General features: G+C 33.9%; 1 protein-coding gene across 3 annotated transcripts in view; it reads left to right on the top strand.

The window, feature by feature from the left end:
* The window catches only part of AGMO (alkylglycerol monooxygenase), a 196,893-nt gene that overhangs the window by 88,076 nt on the left and 81,040 nt on the right, over positions 1-27,777 (top strand). For all 3 annotated transcript variants that reach the window (XM_040548950.1, XM_040548951.1, XM_040548952.1), the window contains exons 6-12: positions 9,036-9,102; positions 10,618-10,683; positions 10,805-10,884; positions 12,019-12,153; positions 12,687-12,803; positions 21,147-21,229; positions 22,360-22,465. In XM_040548950.1, the coding sequence (XP_040404884.1) occupies positions 9,036-9,102; positions 10,618-10,683; positions 10,805-10,884; positions 12,019-12,153; positions 12,687-12,803; positions 21,147-21,229; positions 22,360-22,465 (654 nt within the window). The remainder of the gene's footprint in view (positions 1-9,035; positions 9,103-10,617; positions 10,684-10,804; positions 10,885-12,018; positions 12,154-12,686; positions 12,804-21,146; positions 21,230-22,359; positions 22,466-27,777) is intronic.

Genomic DNA, 27,777 nt, shown 5'->3' with positions numbered 1-27,777 from the left:
AAAAAAAAAAAAAAAAGGAAATTGTGGAGGCTTCACTCTTTCATGAAAAGGAATCCTGTTTCTGGCACCAAGCCATCCACAGCCCATTGGCTGTCAGTACCAGGTGAGCTATTGTGGCCCAGTCCGGAAGTCCCTACCTCCATCAACTCTTACCTAGGAAGACAGAAACAGTCTTCTATGCTTTTTGAAATGTAAGTAGTCAATAAGGAGATTAAAAAAGATTAAAAAGACAAGTAACATTAATAAAAATACATACAAATATATGTACTCCTTTTAAGAAGCAGTACACCTGTGATTACCATATCAATATCAAAAGCTTATCTTGAAAAACCATATCTTGAAAATCTAGAGGACATATATGTCTCTTTAAGCAAAAACTATTTAAGACAAAAGTCCAATGGGTGGCAGTTGAAAGTATCTAATATCTTTAGGACAATGTGATAAATAAGTGACAGCATTAGACAATAGATAAGATATTCAAGTGGACAAAAAGTAACAGTTTTAAAATAGAGTTTACATTCCATATGAGGAAAAAAATCTTTACAATGAGCATGGGGATGCACTGGAACATGTTGCCCAGAGAAGTTGTGGATGCCCATGGAAGTTGTGGTACTTGGAAGTGTCCAAGGCCAGGCTGGATGGGATTTTTGGGCAACCTAATCCAGTGGAAGGTTTGGAACCTTGGTCTAGTTCCAACTCTGGTTGGAACTAGATGATCTTTAAGGTCCTTCCAAACTATTCTATGATTCTGTATTCAGTTAGTGAATTTAGTAATCTGTTCCTTAAAACTGAAAGGTATTTTCTTGATCAAGAAATAAGATTTTGATTTTAAAAAGCATTTTAACAAAATTTAGTTGACTGTAATGTGTACAAGTCTTTGCAATGGGAAAATGATTTTGTTTTTGTGGCTATTTTGTGGAGTAGGAGGATTACTGCTGGCAAGTAAAAAAAATAAAATACAAAATAAAAACATTCCCAAGGCCCTAAGTTTGCAAAGGTGTATATTTGTCCTTAATTTAGTGTACGGTGAATAGTTCCTATAAGGTCCGTGAGTAATGAGTTCAACTTAATGTGTAGAACTTTTCTGGAAAAAAAAGGTATAGAAGTGCTATCAAATGGATCACAGTGGAAACCAAACGTGATTAACTAACTTAATTTGCTGGACAAGATAAATGTATTTGGCTTTTTTTTTTTTTGTTGTTGTTGCTTTGTTTTTAAATAGATAGAGTCATCAGTAAAAGGTAAAATCAGTAATCTAATGCATTGAGTATAGTTGTGAAATTGTAGTCTCTCTTGAATTTTTCACTAGAAATTCATTTTGAATTCAAATAGCACATGTCAACCAAACCTTTCAATTTCATTTTCTGTATTCTAATATGTGGGCTCATTTAGTGAAAGAACAATCTTATTTTCTTTAATTCAGTCACTTAATTCAGTGCACTAATTGCACTTTGCACCTTCAAATCATAAACACACACATCTGTCCTATTCAGGTTACAAAGGATTAATATAAATTCCCAAGCCTTTCACAAGACTTTTGCAAAAAATCATAAAAAATCATTAAAAAAATGGACCTAATTTACGGGTGAGATATGCAGCCACTCTCCTAGTCTGATATTTAAGATTATATCTGATAACGGAGTGACCCAGATGATTCATCTGGGATTGCTAGAAACAGGTCGCATCATCTGACGTTCTATTGGCTTGTAAGAGTTGGATTTTCTCACTGTTACGAAGATACGTGAAATTATTCTAAAATGAACTGGAAATGAGCCAATCACTGAGTTGCATAAAGGAAAAAAAATGTTTTTCAAAAGAAAGTTGTGGTCTCATTCCTGATAGATGATGGTTGTTCTTTGTTTATTTCTTTGTTTGTTTTTATTATTATTATTATTATTATTATTCAGAAAATCATTATTCATCTGCCACAAACTGAAAGTCAAGCATTTATTGTGGGTAGGTCCAGATAGAATATGTACACAATACAGACAATAAAACTCTGCCATGATTCTAAGAAGCAGATCTTACTACTTCAGTCCAGACTGTGTGCCAAAATAACTTAATAGATTTTCTGACCAACCTAGAGGATGAAAGTCTTGTCATCATTGCACTTTTCAGAGAGCAGAAAAGTACAAAGCTAACATCACTATCACTAAGTGAAAATACTAGTAATAAGTGCAAAATGTCTTCCACTTTTCCCTGCTTCACACCCCCATTAAGAGGGAAAAAAATCTTTCTAGACATTTAAAGTATCTTCTTTTTGTTTTAAATAAGAAGAATAACAAAGAGAGAGAAAATAAAACATTCACAAGAGAGCACAGTGCTCCTGTCCTGTCAAGTGTTGTGCCTGCACTTGAACACTATTTAATCACTGTTTATATAAAAATATAGAGTCATGAAGCTTGGAGTTCTTTCCTTAGCACCTATGACCTTAATGGTGATAAGAAGTGCCAACTTTACAACTTAGTAGCACCAGGGTGAACCTCCCAATTTAAACTAAGTTTTAAAAGTACTCCTTAGCAGTTTTTTATATCTGAGCCTACCTAGCAGTGCCCTGACATGGTAAGTTTTTAATTCTTATCTAGCTTCTCTTTTAACTAAACTGCAGAATAAAGAGAGACTTAAAAATATCAGTCATTTAAATGAGCTTGCTTAACACATTCAGCAGTTCACCATTCTGTGATCATTTTCATTCAAGAGCAATCTGTGCAGGGGAACTATTCCCTTCCATTGCTGGAGATGGGTCACTTGTGAGGCAAGAAATGAAAAGTTTATGGGACAAGAATGTAAGCAGGAACTTGACTTATCATCCTAATTATTAAGTCCTTGAGTTTGAGCACTGGCTTCTGGTCCTCGCACCAAAGATTCTTCTTGCAACAGACAGCTATGGGTCGCAGTAGTGGGTCTGACTATTATTAATCTCTCTGCAGAAACCCTAAAACCAAAAATCATACTCAATAATTTTATTTAGATGACTCATGTCAATTGTGTCTGTGGAGGATTATGAAGATGGAAGTAAAATGAGCTACTTAGAGATGCAGCTTATTTCAGTACTTTTTGAATACTGCAGAAAAATGTAAACAACCTATTTACCAAGTAAAGTTAATAAAATAATGAAAGAATACCACAATAATGTGGACATAAGTTAGAGAGATCAAGCCCTGTAGAAGCAAACAAACAAAAGATATCTAATTTTCCATCTCTTTAGTGTTTTTGCACATATTAACCTTGGGTTTTGCTCATAGCTTGTCCTTATTGAGAATCTATTTTAATCAGTTATGGCTTCAAAAGTAAAAGAAAATATGAAAGGCATTTATTTATTAAAAATACAAGGTGTAGGATGCTGACTATATTTTTGTCTTTTTAAAGAGAAGGGCGAAGAGCTGCAGTTGAATATATTTTGGTTTGTTTCAAGGCTGGCATATGATTTCTTTCTTTCTTTTTTTTTTTCTTCCCTCCCCTCCTCCCCTCCCCCCCAATTTCCAGCATGTATTTGTCAAGCTGATGAAAAATACTGAAATTGTATAGCAATTTTTCTCTTTGATTTTGTTTAAAATCCTTAACTTGATATATGACTGAAAGAGTGGCTTTCTCTGTGCTCTGCTATTTGTAATGCTGCAATTAAAACAATAATCCATTAGTGATGGTTTTCTTTCATTTTAGTGGACAACCTGATTGAAACATCTTATATATCCTCATCTTTCCTACAGGAGGACTTCATTAGACATTTAAAAACAAACAAAAAAAAGTTGCATCCACCTATTGAAAGTGTTAGCTGAAATATTCATCTCAGATGTCAATTTGATTCAAAGCTTAACCCGTTTAAGGCATAAACCAATGAAAAGCGACAACAGTAACTGCCTTCAAGATAATTTATTATAAATACATTTCTAAAGTCGGTGTGTTTATTATATAAACATACCCTAAACTTGACTATACATTAAAACTAGGCTTTTACCTCCCATTCCTAAAATACAAATTTATCAGAAAATCATCCCCCTATGAAACTCTTTATGATCCCAACAGGCCTGATTCATTTAGCTTGTTTTATTTCCAAACTATAAATATTGTTTTTTCGCTCCTCAGTGTGGAAATTTGGACACATCCATTTTACATGCTTACTGGAGTAGAAAACTGCCTAATCAGATAGGAAAACAGTTGGCGATGTATAAATCAGGGTTTGCCGAAGATTTCAAAGTGTGAAACTGGGCAGACGAGCACATATCCTAGGAGTTCTGCCTTTCCCTAGCTTCCCTGTAGAGATTTCACATGGCAAATATGATCACGAGGGCCATCTGTATAAATACATGGGTGTGTTGTCCTGAATTAACACAGCAGCTCTATTGAGGAATGTTATTAGGGTCTTATTTTTAAATTTCCCCACCAGACTGTCTGAAATATAGATTTATGTACTGAGAATAAAAATCTTATCTGGATTTTGATGAGGAAATCAATTGTAATACCTGTTTTACTACCAACTAGTCTAGCAAAAACCCCAGAGTTAAGTTCAGAGTGCTCCTTAGTGATGCTCAAGTGATGAATTTACCTTCTCCTGTCCTGTAGATCAGTTACACTACAATCTTGAAAGTCATGCTCTGCTACAAATGGCTTTTCATATACTTGAAAAAAAAAGTTAAACTTTTTATTTACCAATGGTTTTACTGTAACATTGCCTACTCTACTCAGACGACATTCCTTCCTAACATTCATGTTGAAAGAGAGTTAAGCAAAGATTCATGTTGTAGTGGTGACAGGAGGAGTTGTTACACAAGATGTAAAGTTTCCCTTGGATTTCATGTCACGATTTTTTCTCATTATTTAAACAAGAACTACATTGAAGTGGTGCAGGTACCAGGCAATAAAGATTTCCCTTGGTGCTGACAAACTTTGAGACCGCAAACGGAGGTGCTTACATGTTGCAAGAGATATCGCATAATGTTCTTTTCCTTTAAGTTAGGGATTGCTGTCACAAAGGAAACATCTTTATATAAGAACCACTACTATAGAAAAAAGATTTATTTCTCATTCAGTTATATGTGGAAAAATTTCTAAGCCTGCAGATTTTATCCTGTCTTGTTTTTTAAACTGCTCTTGGAATTGCTTCAAGTGTTCTCATAATAATTCTGCTTTATTGTTTAGAAATACCTCAGTGCAATAACGTAGGAATATGTTTTTTTTGTTGTTGTTGTTTTTTTTTTCAAGAAAAAAAGAAAAAGGAGGAATATATGTTTTCAGGAGAGATCTTATAAGGCTTTTATGAGTGATTTACATAAGACACCTACATATCAGATCCACAGGTATTTTATCAAATCCATTTGTAAGGTTTTGTCATTTTTTTTTTTTATTTTTATTTTTTATTTTTTGGCTATGGGATGTTAAAACATAAACAAAGCAAACGGGAAAATAGTTTTGCAGGATTGCTGCAGTTCATCTGTGGGTCACTGGCATACGAGCTGAGGTGCACATGATGTGTTAATTGAGAGGAAAAATTGGAGGCAGGGCTTGATTTAGAACAGTAGGTGTCTGTATCTAGGAGACAAACACAACCATAACCCCTCTCTCCACCTCCCCCAGCCATATTGGTCAAAATACTGATAAAATCATACTTGGACAACAGTTGAGGTATTTCAATTTAGTTATAATTATTTTTCTGTTTCTATTTTCTAGAAAATAACTATTTTTCTAATAGTTATTTTTCTGTCTTCCCAAGATAACTGCAAGATGTTGATATAGACAAGAATATTTTACACTCACAAGTAGACTCCTTTTCCTTTCAATAGTATGAAAAGGATTTGCAGTAAAGTCAACAGAGATATTGGGCAATGACATTTCCATTATACATTTTTTAATTTTGAAACTAATTTCCAGTAAAATGATCTGAAACAAAGTTTGTATGTGGACTCTTGTTACACCACATTAAATCCTGTTATGAGTGAATCCCTACAAAGTCCAGTCCTTTCACTGTGATTTCAGTAGGCTCCTTTCAGCCTCACATAACAGGGTCATAGAGCACAGAATCTTCCCTGGCAAAAATTATCTTATTATCCTACCCTTCACAATTTACTCTGATGAAGGATCTGCTCGTAGGAGTTTTACCTGTGGTAAGATGGCAGAAGATAGAAAAATTCAACAAAAATCAACAAAAATGTTCTTCACATCGTGGTGCTGTAGGAAGCTTCAAAATCCACCTTTCCAGAGGTGATATATTTCTCCTTGTTGGAATGAATTATATCCTTTTGGAACCAGAAGTTTTTCAGTTATAACAGCTTTTTTCTTCTATTTTAGAAATGTTCAAAATATATAGGAGTAAACTTACTGATGGCAAAGCAAATTTCTAGAAATAGCATCCTGTACCATTTTAAATATCTGATGGAAATGTATTTTTGATGCGTTTTAGCCAAAGTATTGATTTATGTATTGCTAATTTCAACATGCTGGATCTTTTCTTGTCAGGTACAGAGTACTGTGCCACCTCTGATCTTAAAAGACATGTGGTCATCATTGTTATCTCGGACAATATTTCTATCAGCATGTAGCTAATATGCCACTTAATGGAGGTAACCTTGCTGAATCAAAGTGGGCCCAGGCATCAATCACTCATGATGCTGAAGGCAAGATGTTTCAGGAGACTTATAATTGTCACCATCCCCAGAAAAGACTGTATGGTGGGCTCTTCACTTTTAAGTGGATGAGACACATTTCATTTTCCAAAGGAAATGCTTTCTCTAGGATTAGCCAGAAGTATTCATTTAAAATTGTACTAAAACTCCTGAGATCCTCAGGGAAGCTCAAAATGTAAAGTTTTACTTCATCATACCTAAGTATTATATGAACTTTCAGAAGAATGACTTTTAATTTAAAAATATGAAATTAATCAGGTGGATATTGAATACTTCAAGGCATTCATTCTGAGGACATTTATTATAATTTACCTGTAGGCTAAAAGTGAAGACTGCTATCTCTTAGTGATTCTCTGCACTCCTGGCATAGATTTAGTTTATATTTACCAAGAAAAAAAAAAAAGTTGTTTAAATAGTTAGCTAAAAATATACTGAAACCAAGTAGGTCAAAGTTAGGTGCAGTCTTAGAGATAAATCCTTGTTCTCTTAGGTGTTGGACTGTAGTTCAATCCAAGACATTCATCTCATTAAATTAATTTAGTGGTTACATCTCACGTAGTTTAAAACAGTGGGATTTTCTGCTTGAGAGAGGAGGGAAATTAAGCTAGCATGAATGATGAATTGTTTCTCACCTTTAGGTGGTCTTTTAAAGCTTGAACTTATTTTGAGGGAGTATTGAGAAATACAAATGGCCCTATTTATGTTGTCCTTGGCTTCTGATTTAAACAAAACAAAACAAACTTGTCCCAGTGTTCTGCTTTTCCAGCCAATGTGTGCAGGATTTTGAGACAGATGCTCCAGATGTTACAGTTCTCTCTTTCTGAAGAATCTTCTCATTTCTATACTCCTTTCTTTACAAAAATGTTCTGCTTAACCTGATAATTAGAAGTTATTTTTATGTTATGAAAGGCAAATATAAACAAAATTGTTTATTCATTTAATTATTATATTTGCTTTATTCACAAAGATTTAAATTCATGTGATGAAATGTCCTGTGTCTACTTTTTGAGTCCAGATCTACTTTCTCTTGCACAAATGGAACTGAAAGTAGACAGAAATGGAACTGGTATCTTTTAGAACTTTTACCAGTAAATTTTATATGAATAAAATCTTTGTATGTTTAGTTATTTAAAAGAACAGGCCTGCTCTCGTGAGTAATGAGTGGCTGCCTATCTACTTAGTGTGTTACCTGCCAATATTATCTCTATTTATATATTACAGATCACTCATGTCTACAGGATGAGTATTAAAATTATAATTATTATTTTTTTAAAGTGGTAAGTTCTGTGTTTTGTTTCCTAAGGTATAAGTGTGTAAGTATTTTATTTTATTTTATTTTATTTTATTTTATTTTTTATTATTTCTCTTCTAATTGAAAGACATTATGGTCATAACCAGACATGGCAAATAGATACCATTTTGTGATATATTCTGACCACAAACACTTTTTACTCATCCAGTGATTGCATCTATTTTTGACTGATAGTTCTGTGTTTTGGATTAAGGAATAGTTGCTATGTCTGGGTATCCACATGCTTTTATTGAGCTAACCAAAGTAAAAGATTTGAAGTTAATGCTAGCTTTCCTCTGGCTCCATAATACAGGCAAATACCTCATTTAGCACAAAACCCTGCTCATACAAACTTAACTCATCAGCATTTTCTGACAATACTTGAATCATTAGAGTGAGTTTATGGCAATCAACACTTTCTGGTCTGTTACTAAAAGGATCAAGGCTGGATTTCTTGTACTGTTGAATCGTTGACTTAGCTTGCAGGTTCACTATGAATTTATACTGGTCTAAGTTGCTGCTGCTACTTTCTTACACCTCTAACTCATGTGAGTATTTGTGATCATATATTGGATCAGATTCAGGAACTGATCCAGTTAAACTGATTTTAAAAGAAAAAAAATAGTATCAGTTCCCTAATGAGGTTTGTTGTGCTGCTTCTGCTTGGGTAAAAGAAGGGTATTGACAAGCAGTCAAAGGTACTGAAGGAAGAAGTGGTTGTTTCTGGGTCAGTGCCAGCCATTTTGTGAGGCAGAGTGTTCACGTCTTAAAGACTTACACTGGAACTTGAACAGTGCCAATGGATACAGATAAATATTGTGAGTGAAATGATCTGTATAGAATCATGAAGTAATAATAAAAGATAAAAAGAAAATATGATGCTTGATCAAAAAAAATATATATAATTTAACTTTCATTTAACTAGATTTCACTTTTTTGTTGTTGAAAATCATTGTAGCTCACACAGTGAAAAGGTTGAGGCAAAAAATTTGCATTCTCATCTTTTGAGGCAAGTCTCCTGAAGATAAACATCTTCTATATGCCTTTCATCCTCCTCTTTTCCCTCTTTCCTATTGATTTTATACAGTATTTTCAAACTTATATAAACGTTACTTGTTTTCCAGGTTGTCACCAATATTGGTCCTTTGGAGTGGATTCTTAACACTCCCAGTCATCACAGAGTTCATCATGGTAAGTGTTTTTTCTCATGGTCAGTTTTTGTACTGTAATAAAAAAGATTTAAAATTTTATTTTAGTTTTATACAAGAATTTTAATTTTGATCATTGCTTCAAAAATAGCCTTTCTTATGTTAGAAATTGCACAGTATTAAAAGAAAAAATGTTTTTAGAAATTAAATTTAGTTTTTAAATCTTTACATTTGAGATAAATTACCGAGCAGAAGTTAAGCCTAGGTAACATGAGATAATTTGAAGATTTTGAACAAAGTAGTTAAACACTTGCAAATATGAGGAATGATAGAAAAATATCTCAACTTCCCTGACTGCTAAAACATGATCATCTTATCGATCAATAACAGATGCTCTTGCATTCAAATTCAAACACTAAATATGCAAAAATACGTTTTTCTTTTCGAAGTAGAGCTGTTAAATGTTTTAGTGGAATTTAGTTCCAACTGTCTGAATTTTTGAAAAATATCACTTCACACTTGTATATGGCAGCTGATATGACTTTCCATCAATATTCAGAACCATTAAAGACAGTACTGAACATCTAAATTTGATTAATAACTCCAATGCATCATAAAAAATGCCAGGAACATAGCTGTGGAATAAGAGTGGGTTTCATAGATGCCATTAGCTCATTCAGCGTGCATAGATAACAAGGAGAAATGTAATAGCAGCATGGAAGAGCAAAATAATTTGAAACAGACTCAAATGCAGTCATATGTACAGAGGATGTTATTAATATTTATTATATCCTCCGTGTGTAAAGTGTTTATGGCACTGTAGACTCTTTAAAAAGACTGTGGTGCTGTAAGTGTCTAATCCTTAAAATTTGCACAAGTACTGGTAATCCTGGAGGGAGACACTCTGCTCTTGTTTGCTCTGCTGTAAATCCAGACTAATCCTCTGAGCCTGATCCCGATCAGAGTTGAGCAGAATCACTCTAGAGCTGATCAAGTGTTGTACAGTTGTTCCAAACAAACTCCGCGAAGTTGGGGGTATTTAAGCAGTGTAAGCAATGAGGGTTTTCTCATACTTTTGATAGGATGGCTCATATACAAATGCATTCCCTAGCAAATAGATAAAAGGATCATCTTGAAGTTAATAATAAAGACAGGATCAGACACATGACATAGAACATAGACGAAAGCCATTAATGAGATGATTGTGCATAAATATATCTGGTATATATTTGCTTAGGTATAAATTGGTGAGGTGATTTTTTTGTTTGCTCTTCAATTTTCCTTTTTTAAATATATATTTTAGCTAAATTTACTTTCCAAATAAATCTTTTTATTTCACAGAAATTTGGGATATGACACATTTGATCTGTATATTTGAATCTGAGTAGAAAGAGAGTTATATGCCTAATAAGAAAAAAGACATTTTATAGACACATAAAAGGTAGCTAACCTACTACAACTTAAAACTAGATTAGAAGTTGATGCTAAGATTTCCCTTCATATTTAAGTCACACATATTCTTATATATGGAATGACTTGCCAATGATTTTCATTACAGGCAGAAATCGTTACTGCATTGACAAAAATTATGGTGGCACACTCATTATCTGGGACAGGATATTTGGTAGGTAAAACAAACAAACAAAAATGTTCTTCCTTATCTTTAGTTAGTTTGTCAAACAAAAATAAGTATACTTTTAATTTGATTGTTGGTTGCTCTTTTTTTTTTTTTTTTTTTCCTTCAGGAACATTTGAAGCAGAAGATGCTAAAGTTGTATATGGCTTAACACATCCAGTAAATTCATTCGAACCCATTCTGCTCCAGGTGCAGTTTGTATCAGTTTGTATCACTGACTGGTATTTTCAACAGCCACTGATGTTCAGAAAAACTCCTCTCTTAGGCACAATTGAGGTTAACTCTGTATTGCTGCACAAGTCAGTTAATCTATCTTCATTTATTAATCTTAATTATTTCATTACAAAAAAAAAAATTCCACTCGCTGCATTGAACATATATAGAGCATGTAGAGCCATAATGAAAGTACAATACAGTAAAATTATTAACTAATTATGATGGAGATGTAACAGGTCTGTGATTTACCCACTGAATGATGTCCAGTTTGCCATTCACAGAGCAATATGCAGAGAAGCACAGATGGAAAAAAAAAAAAAAAAACACTGTTGTTTATGTCTTCTCTAAATACTACTATTTCATAAATAATCCCATGGTGTGATATCTTTACTATCTATTTTTATCTGTATTGAATATTTCCTCTTCAAGATACTACAGAATGATTTGTGTTGACAGCATTATATATCATGGTTTCAACAAAAGCTGTAACACAGTTTGAATGCAGTTTAAAAATGAAGAAAAAAATCTTAGTATGATGTTTCTTGGTGGAATTCTTGGTCCAGGCTCCTCTTCAGCTGGATAAAAATTCTCCATAAAAACCTCAGAGACTGAGGAGTAAATAAGTCCCCATTTTCTTCATGGGGACTTTTCATACCCCATGAGGTATCTCAGTGAATGAGATTCTACCCAAAGGGGTGTCTGGGCTGGATGCTGGAAGGATGGCCACAGTCTGTGCAATTATATATGTTCCAGACAGAAGCTAAGGAATTTAGGAATTGAGAGTATATCATGTCAAGGTCCCAGTAACAAAATTCTAGTTTAAAACCACCATAAATAGAGCTATACAAAATACCATTAAATACTATGGATTGCTTACAAGAAAGTGAAAATTTCCTCTGAGCAGAAGTCATCATAATTCTCACTATGAACCAAGGGCCTGATACAGCCCTTGCCTATTTCAGTCAGGTTTTCTGAACTTCTCGTTTTAATTTATTCTCTTTACAGACTTTCAAAACCTTTTATTTGAAAGCTAAGAATGAGTAAAATATAATGTTTTACTAAATTTTATTTTACTAACACTGAAAAATCACTTGCTCTTTTTTTCAGTTACGTCCCTTGGCTCATATTTGGAACACGTTTTGGGCCACACCTGGATTTTGCAATAAGCTTTCTGTCCTATTCAAAGGGCCAGGCTGGGGACCAGGCAAACCTAGACTTGGCCTTCCTGAGGAAATCCCAGTGGTAAATATAACATGCAGAGGCTTTCAGTTTTGTGTAATTTACTTGGACCTCTTAATGCTACTGGATCAATGTTAAAAACTCTACACATGCTATTTTAAATTAGCAAATTATCAGTCATAAAGCATAGGGGAAGATGAAATGGGAAAAGAAACTGAAGGAAATGAATGTTTTACTTTTTATTATTACTATTATTATTACTAATATTATTATTATTTTATTTTATTATTTTATTTTATTTTAAGGAAAAAATGTATCTTCTCGTTTATCTTTTCGTTATTCATTTCCTAAAGAGATTTCCAAAATAGTTCTATAGAGTAAGGTCATTTCTCTTTTTCTTTCAGCTGTGAACATACATGCACACATATTTAAATTCTGTCTCACACTAGGTATTACATGTATTTGAAGGTAGATTATCTCTGAGCAATTATCTATGTCCCTTAACCCTTTTGTGTTTGTAATTACAAAGAATACTAAGGAATATCAGGCTGGATTGTGTCAATGTTGAAGGCTGTTATCTGCTTTGCTTCATACAGATCACTGGAAAAGAAGTTCCATTCAACCCAAGAGTACCAGCTTACCTTAATTGCTATGCAGTAGTGCATTTTGCAGTGATAATGGAGCTGTATATTGACCTTCTTGCTACTGTGACTGTAAGTAATTCATATCTTTGAGTAATAGCATCTCATGCTGACAGTAATATGACTCATGACATATTTAAATAATAAAGCATAATCTAAGTCCTCTAATAAAGAAACTCTAAGGCCTGTATCATATATTAACTATTATAATCATAAATAAAGTATGTAAAAAGTATAATAATAAATGGCTAAATATATAATAATATAACATTATATATGCATTAACATGTTAATTAAAATATTTAATAACTTTATTAACCATTTACAGATGCATGTGCTTAAGTTAAGCAATTCAATTAAAAATAATAAATGTTCTGCAGAAAAGGTACGCGTCTGCTTCAGGTTTTAGGACCTCATGAAAGGAAGAATATATCTCAGACTTAAAGCTATATAGGTTTTAAGATATCAAGGTTGGTCACATTTCTGGATTCCAATATTGTCCAAGCTTTAGAAGGAGGATTGCAAAGGTCTTGTGGTGCTTGCAGGTAGGAATCTTCAGCATGAGTTCAGAGTTAGCGGACCACTGCCTTGGGGCAAATTGCTCTTCCAGTATTGAATGTGCAACAGCATTGACAGAAGTGCAGGGAGAGGGACTTATTTCCCACCACGGGTTTGGGCTGACAGGATCTCGCTAGTAACACAACACGGTTACCCTATGTGTGGTCTCTGAAGGTGCACTATGAGGCCTTCTCCACCTACAAGAAGTGAGATATTAACACACCTTTCCAACTACCTTTTCATTCTTCCTTCCTTGAAAACTCTTTCTACTTTACTAAAGGGAAAATCTTTTAGTTAACTAGCATAATTTGAATGCATAAACCTAGTGTCCCTGAAATCAGTCAAAAGCCTACCAAAGCCACCACAAACTCCATACATTTAATAAAATGTCCTTTGCCCTTCTTATATTCTTTCCCATTCCTGCTTGGTTAAGTAGCGGTCTTTTTGTTGTGTCACAGACATTGCCACAGGCCTGCAGTCAAGGCATTGAGGGCCCCCTGGGGTTATCAGCCTCTGCTGGACCGTGGACCTGCCTCATCCCTGCATGCTTTCCCAGCAATCTCTGGCCCTTGGCCAATGGCAATTACTGTCCCCTACCTACCTTGCTGGATTGTGACCTTTTCCCTGACTCCATGGCCCAGCCCACTGGACTGCTGCTGGCCACTATGCCGCTTGTGTGGGGAGCAGCTCCTCTTGCTGTGCCCTGATGCCTTGAATGACATGTCTGAATCTGTCCAGGCGGATTTCTGGAAGTAAGTCTATTTTGCGTATCTAAACATGTTCAAAGGATTCCAAAGTATTGCCAAGTTTTCAGAAGCCTTGTCTGAATGTTGAAGTTTCAACTCAGAAATTCTCACATCCCATTGCAAGAAGGGCAATGAGAAGGGTCTTTATGTGCAATAATGGAAGACATGGCAGCAGGCCACTTATTTATTTGTTTGTTTGTTTGTTTGTTTAGGTTAGACATGTTCTGAGTTGCACATCAAACCAGTACAACAATGCTGGTTTTGAGAAATGTTTAAAAAGCATTTTATATAGCATTCCGAAAGAACACAAAAGGTAGCTCAGGAACTCTCTTCTGATTAACATTAAAATATTCTACACATCATGTTCATCTCTATAAAAAGTCACACCACAACTGCAAGGAATTTAGAGATTACTAAACCATCTGAAGTTTAGTCTATTCTGAGAAATTTCTGAAGACAGGAAATTAATCCAAAGGTGAGCATTAATACCTCCCAAATAAAAAAGGTGTACAATGCACTTAATTCCAGTGTTCATACATCGAGAAAAGCCTTTGCAAGATTTTCAGGATATGCTTCTAGAGTCCTGCATATGATCAGCAAGTCATGTTTTTCTAGGGATCAAATCAAGTGTTTTGTTGTTTGCTTGTTTGTTTTCTTTACTTTGTTGATACTGCTTTTAATGGCAAGAACTAAGGAGTCTGTTCATGAGTTTTTTCATAATTTTTCTTTTCTCCTTTTGTATTTTTTTCTGGTCTGAGAAGGAAAAAATGGATGGTCCAAATTATTTTCTCTGCTGATAACTGCAGCTGTTTAAGAATAGTAATAAGGGAAGTTGAAAAATGCACCCAAAGCCCAGATGATCATTAAATTCTTGCAAATACAGAGCGGAAAAGTATACATCCACCATGTATAAACTTATTGTAGCAAAACAACTAGAAAATTCTCTGCTGAAAACTGTGGGGTAATAAGGCAGTAAGGATAAGGAGAGCACAGGGGACTGGAAGCACCTCATCTCAGGACATAAACCTTTGGCGTGGGTGTAGAAAGTGCTGGTCCCAAGACAGAGTTCCAGCATTGCTCTACAGTACAGTGAGGAAGCTGTCATGAGAAGGAAGCTTGTGTATGAATAACTTTACTTGGCAAAAAACATTCTTCAATATCAGTTTTCCACTACACTGAATTATGAAATGTCTATGGATACAACTGGAACTTTCTGTCTGGCTATGAATTATGTCATAACTGTGGCATAGCTCCATAAATGGAGAAAGCTAACTGTTTTCCTCATTTTTAGGTATAAGTTCCATTTCATAATAGCCATAAGATGCAGCACACAGTTATTACATTTCTCAAGTGATTACAGTTGCTCCGTGTTTGGTCTCAGGCCCTGTAGAAGTGTTAAGTTTCTCTATATGCAAAGAGCAACTGTATACCTTCAGTCTGAATGAACTACATTTTTAACATAGAAAAAGAGCAAAACAAGAAAGAACAAATATATATTTTCCACAGGAGAGCATATACAGTGTTTATTTTCTATATAGCAATCTGTACTACATCCAGAGAATAAAAAAATACTTCTGAGTTCTGCACATCTAGATCTGATCCAAAGCTCATTGAAATAATGGGATTTGGATCAGTCCCAGAGAGAGTGCTAGGAGTGTAAAACTGCGGTACATTCAAAGCAAAAGTCTCATAGCTCCGGAACTGTATGTATCACATAAATCAAAGTGAAGTATACCTTAAACACTTTTTGCAGTGTCTTTTTTTATTGTTGATAGATACTATAACATTTACTATGATTATAAAGCTATGAATATAAGAGCAGTTTCAATTAGACAAAAACTAGTAAGTGATAAGATAGGTCTCTTGAAAGTTGAGAACAAAATTAATATATCCAATCAATAGGACATCAACAAGTATCATGTAAGTAATATTGCTAAGAATTCTTTTTTTTTTTTTTAGGAATTCTCAGTTAAAATAAAATGCATACAAAGACACCTAAGAACACAGGTTCCATAGCATTGTATTAACATGTATCATTTGAATGTTGAAAGTATCTGATATATGACAGCAGGGCACCTGATAAATTATGAAATGTCCTGACATCTTTTTCTGTTGAACCACTGAAGAGAATAGGATGAGAAAATGCATTCATGTTATTTATTCTTCAGTAGGAATAAAACAATCTGAGTCCTTTGAAATATAAAAGTCATTTTGGAATCTTTCAATTTACATCGAAATGCACATTTGGAATGGCATATTTCCTTGGTTAAACAGATTTTTTTTCTCTCTCTCTATTTATATACATGCTGTGATAATCTGTCAGTTAAAAGCAATGTAAACTTCCCAAAATTCTGTAACCCTCCTTCTTTTTTAAGGCTCCAAAATATTTTTTAGAGCTTTCAATGGAATCAAAATCCAACAAAAATATTTTTTTCTGTTTGATTACAGCCAATAACCACATTGCAAAGTTGTGGCTGACTTGTAACTGTGGTCCAACAGGCTTCTCTGTTTATGCAAATACTCCAGTATATAAATATTCATTTGTTTTATATATACATCCATTCAAATAATGTTTAAGTGGGTTGAAAATGCTAGTACTAACAAAGGTGTAAAAAGCACATTCTTTTCACAGTGCAACTTGCAGTGTGTAGATTTAATATAAGATGTTTAGTTTAGTGATATAATCTACTGACTAATGTTGATTTTGGTAGAGTAAGGCCTGGAAAATGGATGTCACAGCTGCCAGCATCCAGTTCATAGGGTGATACAAATTTGAAAATAAATACGAGAATCAAGACAGTATGTAACTATACCACTGGAACTGTAAAGAGCAAGTTAGGAAAGCAAACTAATAAATAGATATGTATGCCGTATGATTGGTTTGCTGTTTGCAAACTTGCACCAAATGTCTGTGTTTCAGTAAAAGTTCCTTCAGGTGATGGCAGTTCCCTTTCTCCAATGGGTAAATCTGCAGACAGACTAGTTGGCAAGATATCTATTGCTGAAAATGCTGCCAGATCTGCTTTCCAGTGCCATCATTGGCTTAGAGCCAACTGAAGAGCAAAATTCAAATACATCTCCAAAACTCTTGAGTATGAAGAAGTGTCATTATAACGCTATTTTATTTTATTTATTTTATTTATATTATTTTATTTTGTTATTTTAAACATTAGTTGGTTGTTAATAGTTTAAGAATGTTGCCTGTTAGCCAAAAAAGATGGATAGTGATATTCTGGGAGAAGATTCGTGGAGATTTTTGAGCTCGACCCCAACTCACAAAACTGTAGCTGTTTCCAGATAGCTTTTCTATATTTGCCACAATATACCTACTCTTCCTACTCCCAAATGGCATTGTGGTGGATTTCACCACAAATTTCTTGGTAGTCCCTGACTAGGACACAAATGAACAAACATTGCACGCTTTTTTTTTTTTTTCTTCCATGTGAGTATGATACATGTATCTATAGTGAAGAGTAACTTACACCTTCTACCTTCACAGTTCCCAGTAAGGCTTGATGCCTCACCCCTCAGCCTTCAGAAGGCAAAGGACTTAGGAAGTTGAAGGCTGCATCACAGTACCAAGATTTTACATTGTTATGCATTTGTGTGAGTTTGATGAGATTGCAAATAACTGCAGGTTGCACTTTAGATTCCTTCAGTCTTTCACATTCTGAGACACAGATGGTATTGAACTATAAGAAATTTTATAAATGGCTACCATTCAAAATCTTGTGGTTCTGAAGTGAGTGTCTGAAAAGGGAGATAAACAGAAATTGACCTCAAAAAGAGAATCCATAAAATATGGTCATACCTGGCTCTGGTAGTTCAAAATAATCAAAGAACCTCACATAGCATTTTAACCTAAAAGATAAAAGGTTGTTTATATTTGAATTTTATTTTCCTAAATCATAAGATTATTTCAGTTGTTTTTCTGCTTCTATTGATATACATTAAAATGTATTTCTGTTCCTTTTTTTTTTTTTTTTTTTTTTGTCCTGGAAACTGAGAAATTAATTAATCATGGAAATTAATCCATGTTTAAAACTTAATTTCAATTTTTTCATTTTGTCTCCATTTTTTCATCTGTGTATTTTTTTCTTCTGTGGTTAGATAAATTTGGTGAGTCAAATGATAATTTCAAGCTCTAGTTTTGCACGTCTTAGAGAGACTGTTTGAGTAAGTGAAGTTTGCATGTTCATGGTCCAAATTCTTGAATTCACTCCTTTATTTCATTGTGGAGAGAAAGCTGCAATCTGAATTACTATATTACAGTGTCAACATTATCAAGCTTATCAAGATCCATCAAAAATGAATAAAAATCCATCAAAAATGAATAATCCACCAAAAATGAATAATAAAAAAATTTATTGTTTCCTGCAAAGATGTTAACTCTGAGAGTCTATTTTGTGTTTTTTTTTTTTTTTTTTTTTTTTTTTTTTTTTTTTTTTTTAGAAATGGAAATTAAAATATCTTTTAGGGAAGGAAAAAAAAAAAGAAGTTCTGAGAGAAAACACCAATAAAAATATGCCCAAAATGTGTCTATTTTGGAGAAGTGTTTCTATCACCCACTCAAATGCAAGGCTCAATCTAGGAAAGTTTAGCCTGCTATACCTACTTTCACCTCTATGCTTACTTTCTAGCTAATGGCAAGAAACAATCATTCAGTAAATGCACTCTCTCCACTGAGTACACAGAAAGCTTAAATTAATAACAGGGTTTTAGGCACTCCAGTTATTTAAAGAAAGGTAGACTTAATCAGCACCTTAGTTTTCTGAAATTGGAATAACAAGGAAACCCAGATGCCTAGGACTTAGCTGTTTGTCTAATGCTGGCCAACTCAGAAACAGTGGAAGGTCAGAAAAGTGTGAAAATACACAGCTTTTTAAAACTGGAACTTGGAGACACTCATATTCATTCACAACAGGTGCTGTTGGGTCCTTCCCTGAAGACAAACATTAACATTTTTTTTTCAAAACCATTGCAGAGATCATTCCTTTTCTGTAAAGTGTGATTTTAACCATATATTGTAAAGTAGCAACTACATGAACTCTTCAAAAATTACATGGCATCCTCAAAATTTGTATTTGATATTCAGTTCTCTTGTTACCTAAGGCCTTATGTTCCTTTCCTCAGAACAATGCCCTATCAGTCTAGGGACATTTTAAAGATAGTCTGTAGAAGCTAGTGCATTGCACTGGAAACACAAAACAAAATCAGACCCACCTGGCCAGGACTGGTTTTAAAAAAAAGGTGCAATTCTACAACTGAAAAGTGAGGACAGTCTCTAAAGAGGAAAAAATCTTGAATTCCAGTCCCAGTTCCCCGGCAAATTCCTTTATCTGACAAGAAACAGTCATTGAAAAACATAACAAAGCATTTCTAAGAAATTTATGGGTGAGTTCCCTTATGTCTGTGCCAAATCATGTTTTTCTTTGCTTGCTTTACTTCTTGAATTTTTGTATGACCCAGTTTTTACAGGAAGCTGAAGTGGGAGTTGAACTTACTGTGGCTAGATGATCAGTTTAAGAACTACTCTTTTTATTAAACTTAAATAGAGTCTGTGCTTATTTTTATAACAAGAAAGAAAAAAAAAAAGAAAGAAAAAGAAAAAAAAGAAAAAAAAAAAGAAAAAAATTAAAAGTTTTGTCACTTCAACGCATATTGCTTCATGTTAACAACAGAAAATCTTTTAACCTTAGGAGAGCTGTAGAATTTTTGGATTCTAGAAATATCCTGTCTTCTGTGGTGACCAATAGCAGATGCCCAGGGTGAGTGTAAGAAAAGTGTAGTGTATCCTTTCTTCAAGTCTTCATCTAAGTAGACAACAATAGTAATCATCAGTTTGAGGTTTTGTAAGTTTATCATAATGAAGGATGGAATGGACTGTAAGTGGAGCAATCCAGTAATGAATTTGATCTATCCTTGTATAAATCTGTGCAATAGAGTGACTTGACAGGTGTCATTTGTGAGAAGTGTGTTCTGGCTTGTAAACTATTGAGACTGCTGTTTAGTGTGCATGTTACTGGGATGCTGTTTTCTTTGTTCAGTTACCATTTGTTAAGGATATCCAAGTAGGTGCTTGTGATTCTTCTTTAAAACAGAACCCTACCCAGCCTGAGCATATGGTTTGATGTGTTTTGCAAACATGGGCACTGTAAGTTCACACAGCTGTAAAATTTGAGATTATTCTCCTGTGGCCTCCCACACTCACAGATACTTACCTTAGATCTCTTCGAGAGGTAGGGGCCACCACTGAAGGAAAGCGGGCTTGTCACAAAGTGGAGTTTATTGAAATTAAGGCAGACATTCACAGATTTTTATTTTTTCAATGCCTGTAATCTTGAAGTACAAGATGCTGTTCATAAAACTATTCAAACTAGAAAGGTTTCCTTATAACTCAGCAAAATCCACTAGTTCTGTATTGTTGTTGTTTCAGTGAAAAAAACAAAGGCTTTTCAAAATAACTTAGATGTAAATGTTAAAGACATAAATCCTCATGCTGCTATTTGTCCAAATGCATGTTAAAGTTTAAAAGTTTTAAGTTTGATTAAAGTCAATGGTGTGAACTGAAGAGTTTTGCTGAACTGGGAAACAAGTGTTGAGTTGTCACGAAGGGACAATATCAATGTTGTTTCTTGTAATATCAGTGTTGTTTCTTGTTAAAATATGGTTATGTTGTCACATCATTTGAATTCTTAGTCTCACCAATATATTTTTTTTTTTATGTTTGTTTGTTTTGTATTCATTGGGATTCATAGGTAGCAATTGTAAAGACAGTAACGTAAGATGAAGAAAAAGAACAGGGCTGAGGTGGTTTTAACTTAGAGATATGACTGTTTCCTCTCGGACAAAGGCATAAGGGAATTAAGTAACTTCAGGAAAACACATAGTACAGAAGGATATATCTTAATTATTATTTTGGAAATAGTGGCAACTATAAAGGTGTTTACTGAAAATCTTTGTAAAATAAAACAACAAATTACATCAAAAGTGAGTGAGTGGACATTAACATCACTGAGTGAGGAAGCTGAAGCTGTTCTGTTAAATTTAGTTTCTCTTCAGCAAATTAGTCTAAATTAATATTTTTCTACTTTTTTTTTTTTTTTTGAAGGTGTTATCACAGGGAACTATTCTGCTGAGAATTTTCTTTATCATTCTGTCCCTGACCTCTTTTGGATTTCTTATGGAGAACAGGCAAGAGACAAAAGTTTTTGTTTTTTTTTTCTTCTGTTTTTAAGCATTATTTGTTATTATATGGAAATCTCAAGTGTGTCAAAAAATGTATTGATAAAGAACTATAGATGTACTCTGGCATATATGTTTCTATCTGTTGACTAGAAGATAACACAAATAATAACTAGGAGTGCTCCAATAGCAATTAATGGCCATATTTATATTGCAGCCCTGGTTGCTCATATGCTCAAATTTGCTAGCATTTGTTGGGTCATTATCTCTGGTTTTGAGATTTTGGCATGTCAAAATGGCTTGAAGACTGGCCCAAGGCCGTTTAAGCTCAGACATATTGTGTCCGTCCCATGTAGCATGCCGTGGGTGGCAGATAGGCTGACAGTATATGAAAAGTGCATGGTATAGCTAAGACTAGACTCAAACACATGTGAGGGATAGACCTTAGTCTAAATCTTTGACTTTAGACTAAATTTAGTCATTATGGTTTCAAATCAAATTGGAGCTTAAGAAAAACAACAGCTCAGTGAGATGTACACTAAGGAAGTAGTCCATATAGGCACTGTGACACTACAGAAAAGTAAATAACAACTACAATTTCCTACAGAGAAACTGTTTGCCCTGCTAAAATAGAAATGTGTAATAGAACCTTCACTGTTGTGCCACTCCTTCTTTTGCACCTACTATTTTTTCTATTTTATTTTATTTTCTCGGAAAGGAATACCTTTTGCTTGTATCTACTGAAAGTTTATTTCAGGATGGGTAAAAGTCTGTCAATATACCAGAGATCTGTATTAACAGTCTTAGTAAAGTGAATTAGTAGAAATTTACAGAAATAGACCAATGAAAAGATTCTGAGCTATTCAGGTAGCAATTTTCAGAATTTTGCTGTTGTAATTTTTCAAAAGACACATTTACACTTGTGTGAGTTCACATATATTCTTTGCATATATGTATTCTCACAGCAAATTTAGTGTTCTAGCTGAACGTAAAATCCATATGCTGTAAAAATGTAAGGTTAAGAGAGGTGACTTGATGCAAGTGCAGGACATCACAGACTATTTTTACATCCTCTATTTCACTCAAATCAACAAAGAAGAAAAGATAGAACATTAACATGAATTATTTCTTGTTCTTAGGCCCAAAGCAGGAATTCTGGAAATCATCCGCTGCTCAGTCTTCTTAGGTGTATACAAACTTGGCTACTTAAGGAATCAGCTTTCTTTGTTGGACTGTGCATATGAAGTAAGACATTAACTTCTAAGTATCTATACTGATGATCCTATATTATTATTGTTATTATTTTTATGGCATCCCTGCCTATGGCAGGGGGTTTGGAACTAGATGATCTTTAAGGTCCCTTCTAATCTGAGCTATTCTATGATTCATTCTGTTTTAGGAAAAAAAAATGATAACATTACAAATTTACATTTCGTTTCTTTATTTCTATTACCTTATTTGAATATAATATTGTTTTTTTTTCTTATTTCCTTATTCCTTTCTGCCATTTACTTTTAAGAAAATTATTGTTTTCTTTGCTACAGCCCATGTACGTTGAAAAACAGTCAGAAAACTGTTTCTTTATATGTCCTTGCAAAAATACTGTATTATTGCTATATGGGTTGACCGGAATACCAGAAGTCTGTTCCTGAAGTTGAATTGATTAACTCACATTTCGCTGGAACAAATCTGAAGAAATTTGGAGGCTGGAAAAGTTTTAAATACCAAATATATCACTCTGTACTTATACAGTACATCAGGAACAGACTTTTAGCCATTGATAAAGATAGGATACTGGATTAAATAGACCTTTTATCTTATTAGGTATGGTTATTTTTGTGTTCATAGGACGTATTTTTATCCTGTTTGTGACTTTTGCTTTTTAATCTACACTGTTGGTAGGTTTTTGTTTTTGTTTCTGTTTTTCCAGCAAAATTGGTAATTCATATTAAAACAATTCTTTTAATATAATCTGAGTTGGATAACACTGAATCATTACTATGATTCTGATCTGAATGACATTCCCAAGATACCTACTGCTGGTCAGCAGCAAAGTTGGTTGTCAACAAGGTTATGAACCTTGCTAGACTAGTAGAACTGTTATCAGAAAGTTAACCTTTGGATTAAAACCAGAAAAATAAAATCAATAATAAGGATCAAGAATCAGACCTATTACTGGTGGAACTCAAAAGGATTCTTTTGACTTGAAACAGCTCCAAAATTAATAGCTGCTGATAACTTTTCTAATAGATTTCTGGTAGTGGTGCTGGTTCTCCTGCTTTTCTCTGAGGTCAGGCAATAGGAGAATGGAAAAAAAACACTATACTTATGTAGGGTTTTTTTTTTCTTTTTTCTTTGGACAGGAAACAATAATTATTGGACAATATTTAAAGCCAGACAAATGCCACTAATCAAGAATTATTTTTTTCCCCAATATTGTTATTTTGTCAAAACTTGGTGTGTAAATCAGAGTTCTTGAATTCCTCTGATAAGAGTCTGCCAGAACTCAGCAGATATTTTAAAGATTTTACTTGCTTAAATATCTTTTGGAAAATGCTTTTAGGATTTACTGACTAGCAGATAGACTTGATGCAAAGACTTTTAATATTTGGCAATTAATTCTATAGTACTAGCTCTGACTTTAGGTACTAAGGTATTCTAACTGAAATTGCGAAGAGTTATATGTTAAATATACCCTCTAAATTACAAAAAAAAAAAAAAAAGCTGTATTTATTGCCTTGCTGAGTTGCGTATGCATGAATGGCTCTCTTACTATGAAAGGAGTAGGAGCAAAATTTTCAGGTTGTTATTTCTATTGTTTGGAGGAAGCTAGATGGTTTCCTATTCTGTCTTGAAGAAAATAAAATATTTCTTATTCTGTTCTTTATTTGTATCTGTCATTAAAATCTTAACCTTTTTGCCCTCCCTATCCGTTCCCTCTTTCAGAGGTACCTTCCTCTGATTTATTGTGTATTTTTTTTTCTCTTCTTTATATTTGTATTTCTCTGTGACTCTTTTTAGTGCCTTGTTTGGCACTGACTAGGTAGTTCATTTAAAATGAGAAACAGGAGAAACATGCTCACATTGTTTTGTTTGAAAATACTTAATAAATAGGTGTCTTCCAAATTGTTTGCTCTTAATGCAACCAGAATAAATAATGCTTCTGAAGAATTCCAATATGTTAGTGCTAGAGAGTTGCATTTAATGTAATGTTAATAAGCTTTAGTGATGTTTATGATGACATTAAAAAGTCTCCCATCTTAAATAACTGATTTACTGTCCTGGGTTTTGCTCATGTGCTGTCAATACATTATTCAATTTTTGGATTCAGGGTAGGAAAGTTGCTATGGACAGCAGTATTGGTATAATGGTATTTACAAGAAAAGATTCTTGTAACAGTAGGGAAACTACTATAAATTTTTCAATTAATGTTGAAAAGTATTGAAATATTAATATTTTCAATTATTATTGATGTGATCATTTTGAATCAGCAGATACTAGAAAGCATAATAAATGATTTTTTTTTCTGGAAATTATGTATAAAATTTTTCCTAAAAATTGTTTCTGTTTAACATTTAGAGAGGTTATCTACCCTTCATAATTAAACATAATAGTGTAGATAACTCGGAACATCTTGTGAGGTTCATAAGCAAATTTTTGCTGCATTTTTCCTGGTAATTTTTATCTGCTTGGTTTTCAACTTCCTTTGCTCTACTTCTCTTTCAAATCCAATTGCAATTTTTGAGAGGTAGGAAATAAACCATTTATTTAATCTTTCTTTTCCTCCATCTATACATATTCCATCTTTAATATACATTCAAATTTAACTGACTTTGATCTTCTTAATGTTACATTTTTAGTACTTATGGTCAGTAATATATTTAAATAATGTTCTTCTTACTTCATCATTCTTATTTGTTACCAAAAAACAATTCATTCGTAGTCCAATATTCATGGACAATAATAATGAATATAGGACACCATGTAAAAGAATTTATGTTGACTTTTTTTTTTGAATATATGTGTATTTTAGTGCACTTAGGGATAAAGAAAAATAAAATAAACTGCAAGAGGCATGATGGCAGTACTCAGTGTGTCTAGAATTTAACAAATAATTCTGTCCCAACATTCTTAAGTTAATCATGCACATCACAGCAGAAAAGCGCAAGAACAATTTTTTCCATACATTATGTTGAATTGTTAGTGAAAAATTATGTGACTCCTGTTAGTACATATTGTTTTTCTTGTGACCTTTTTCTTCATAAACTTGCATTCCTCATTAATATTTTATAACCACTAGATAAGATTTCGGAAGCAAATACTATTTTTAACTATTAAAAAAAAAAAAGTGATTAAAACTTCAAATGATTGCCTGTTATGGGATTTGATGAAGGTACAGTTTTGTAGTCATCTAAGTGGAGAGTTTCACAAAATCCGATGATACAAACAGCTAATTCTTAACTCATTCTTGCCTCACCTCTAGTCCTGCAAATAGCCTTCTGCCATTTTAGTGAATTAGAGCAGTTCATAAACACATCTAACAATTATCAGAACTACAGCATGGGAGGAAGACCTACCGAGTTAAAATGAAAAAGAAAATACAGAAATGAGAGAAAACTAGGAGAGAGAGGAGAGAAGAGCAGAGCAAAGAAGAAGGGAGCCTTTCCCATTTTGTCCTTAAATTAGCACAGGTGGCTGTGAAAAAAGCAGCCAACACCTGCAATTCCATCAGGAGAAGCAGCTCCTCCCTCTTGCTCCAGCCTCACCCAAACTACCCAGCTAATTCGGTCACCAGGCTTCTCTGACTAATGCAGCCAAAGGTTTATCTTCATGTAAGTCAGTTGATGCAACTTCCTTTGGAGCAAGAAAGTTTTGTAATGGTAAGACCAATGAAAGGTGGAAGTAAAATGCAGCTAAAGATGGGTAAGAAAGAAGAATTGTTGTTTTTGGTAAAGCTGTAATCTTTTTATGATTGTTTACTGTGTTCAAGCACTAATAAATGTGATATTCCATGCTTTGAAATTATATATTAAATAATGTGATTACTAGTCTTGGTTCAGTATGAAAATTATCTAGTTGTTCCTATTGTTTAAATGTATAATTCTCATTACTATTATATTTGTAGCCCTTCCAAGAGAGTTCTCTCTTGGTGTTCTTCCATTTTTGCAAAGACAACGATTAGAAGTTACTAGAGTTAGAAAAGTAATTGTTTCTTCTTATGGGAGGTGGAACTCTGCACATTTGTCAGCATGTATTTTCAGTTCCTTGTGCTGTATATATTTCATATTGATGGTTATGCAAAAGGAGCAGGCTCTCTGTTCTTTTGCGTTGTTATTTTTTGTTTGTTTTGGTTTTTGAAAGACGTGGTGTTTAAGGAACATGAGTTTGATGAACTTAGATCTTGTGCGAATTCTTTTTTTGGGTGGAGGTCACAGGATACCTTGGTGATAAGGACAGAGATATTCTATTTGACTGGATATAAACAGCAAGCTGAGAGGCTAATGTGTTTCTGTTCAACAGTCTGTGCTGCAACATCCTATACTAGTTAGTTTTCTTTAGGCTGATTATTTCATGCCTGTGTAATGTGAGGATCATGTGTGTTACTAATGCCAAATCTTTTTTAGTCAGACTGGGCCTGGGATCTCCTAACCACCTGGAGGTAGCAGAAAACATTGCTTGTGCATTCAGTTATGTGACAGTTCAGCAGGCACAATATGTGTGTTAAAAATAAATCTGTGATGATGGTACACCTCTTCAAAGAGTTTCCATCCAACTGCTCTGGTTTGGCATCAGCCAGCATATTCCATGAGCTGATTTTGGTCAAGCACTGGCTGTTATTTGACAGTAATACTAATGAGGAGCAATGAGTAGAAATGAGAGCCATTGACATGTTGTTGGAACTCTTGTCTTGAATATTTTCACCAACTCACATAGTAGTAGCAAGTCAGTACTGAGACTCTTAAGCTAAAGGACTAGGATCTAGGAGCTGGAGAACAATACAGATGTCTATTTTGATGTTCTTGTTTATCTTTTACCTTTGTTTTGACTAAGTCTTTTAATCTGAGAGTAAGTCTGTTCATCCAGACCCCTTCTACACTGCAGCCTCCTGGGCTGCCTGGCTATGAAAGCGTCTGCAGTCATGTATTTACTTACGGGTAGGAAGGATAAAGATCTGGGACAACTTTCACTGGGGAAAAGAGAGAAAAAGGGAGGATGTATACCTGTGTGATATTTTAAATGAAGTACTTGTTTTCCATTTCTCATGGGCATGTGTTGCATGACAAAAATAACCAACTGTGGAAGATATATAGAGTCTTGTGCTGCAGGGCATAATTCAACCATTAACCAATGAAAACAGAAATGAACTTCTTTGTGGTCAAATTATTTATTTACTCCTCCAGAATATCTAAACTCTGTAGATGCAGCTGTTCCAAACGTTTTTGGAGACAGTATTCTGTAGCAAATGGACTGCTTCTCTGGTCTTCTGTGCAATTCTTGTATTTCTTACAAGCATATCAGCTAATTTGTCTGGATGAAATACATAATATCTGTTTATT

Source organism: Cygnus olor, chromosome 2, assembly GCF_009769625.2.
Source record: "Cygnus olor isolate bCygOlo1 chromosome 2, bCygOlo1.pri.v2, whole genome shotgun sequence".
NCBI lineage: Eukaryota > Metazoa > Chordata > Aves > Anseriformes > Anatidae > Cygnus > Cygnus olor.
The sequence above is the reverse complement of the archived record's forward strand: the minus strand, read 5'-3'. Positions and strand labels throughout refer to the sequence as shown.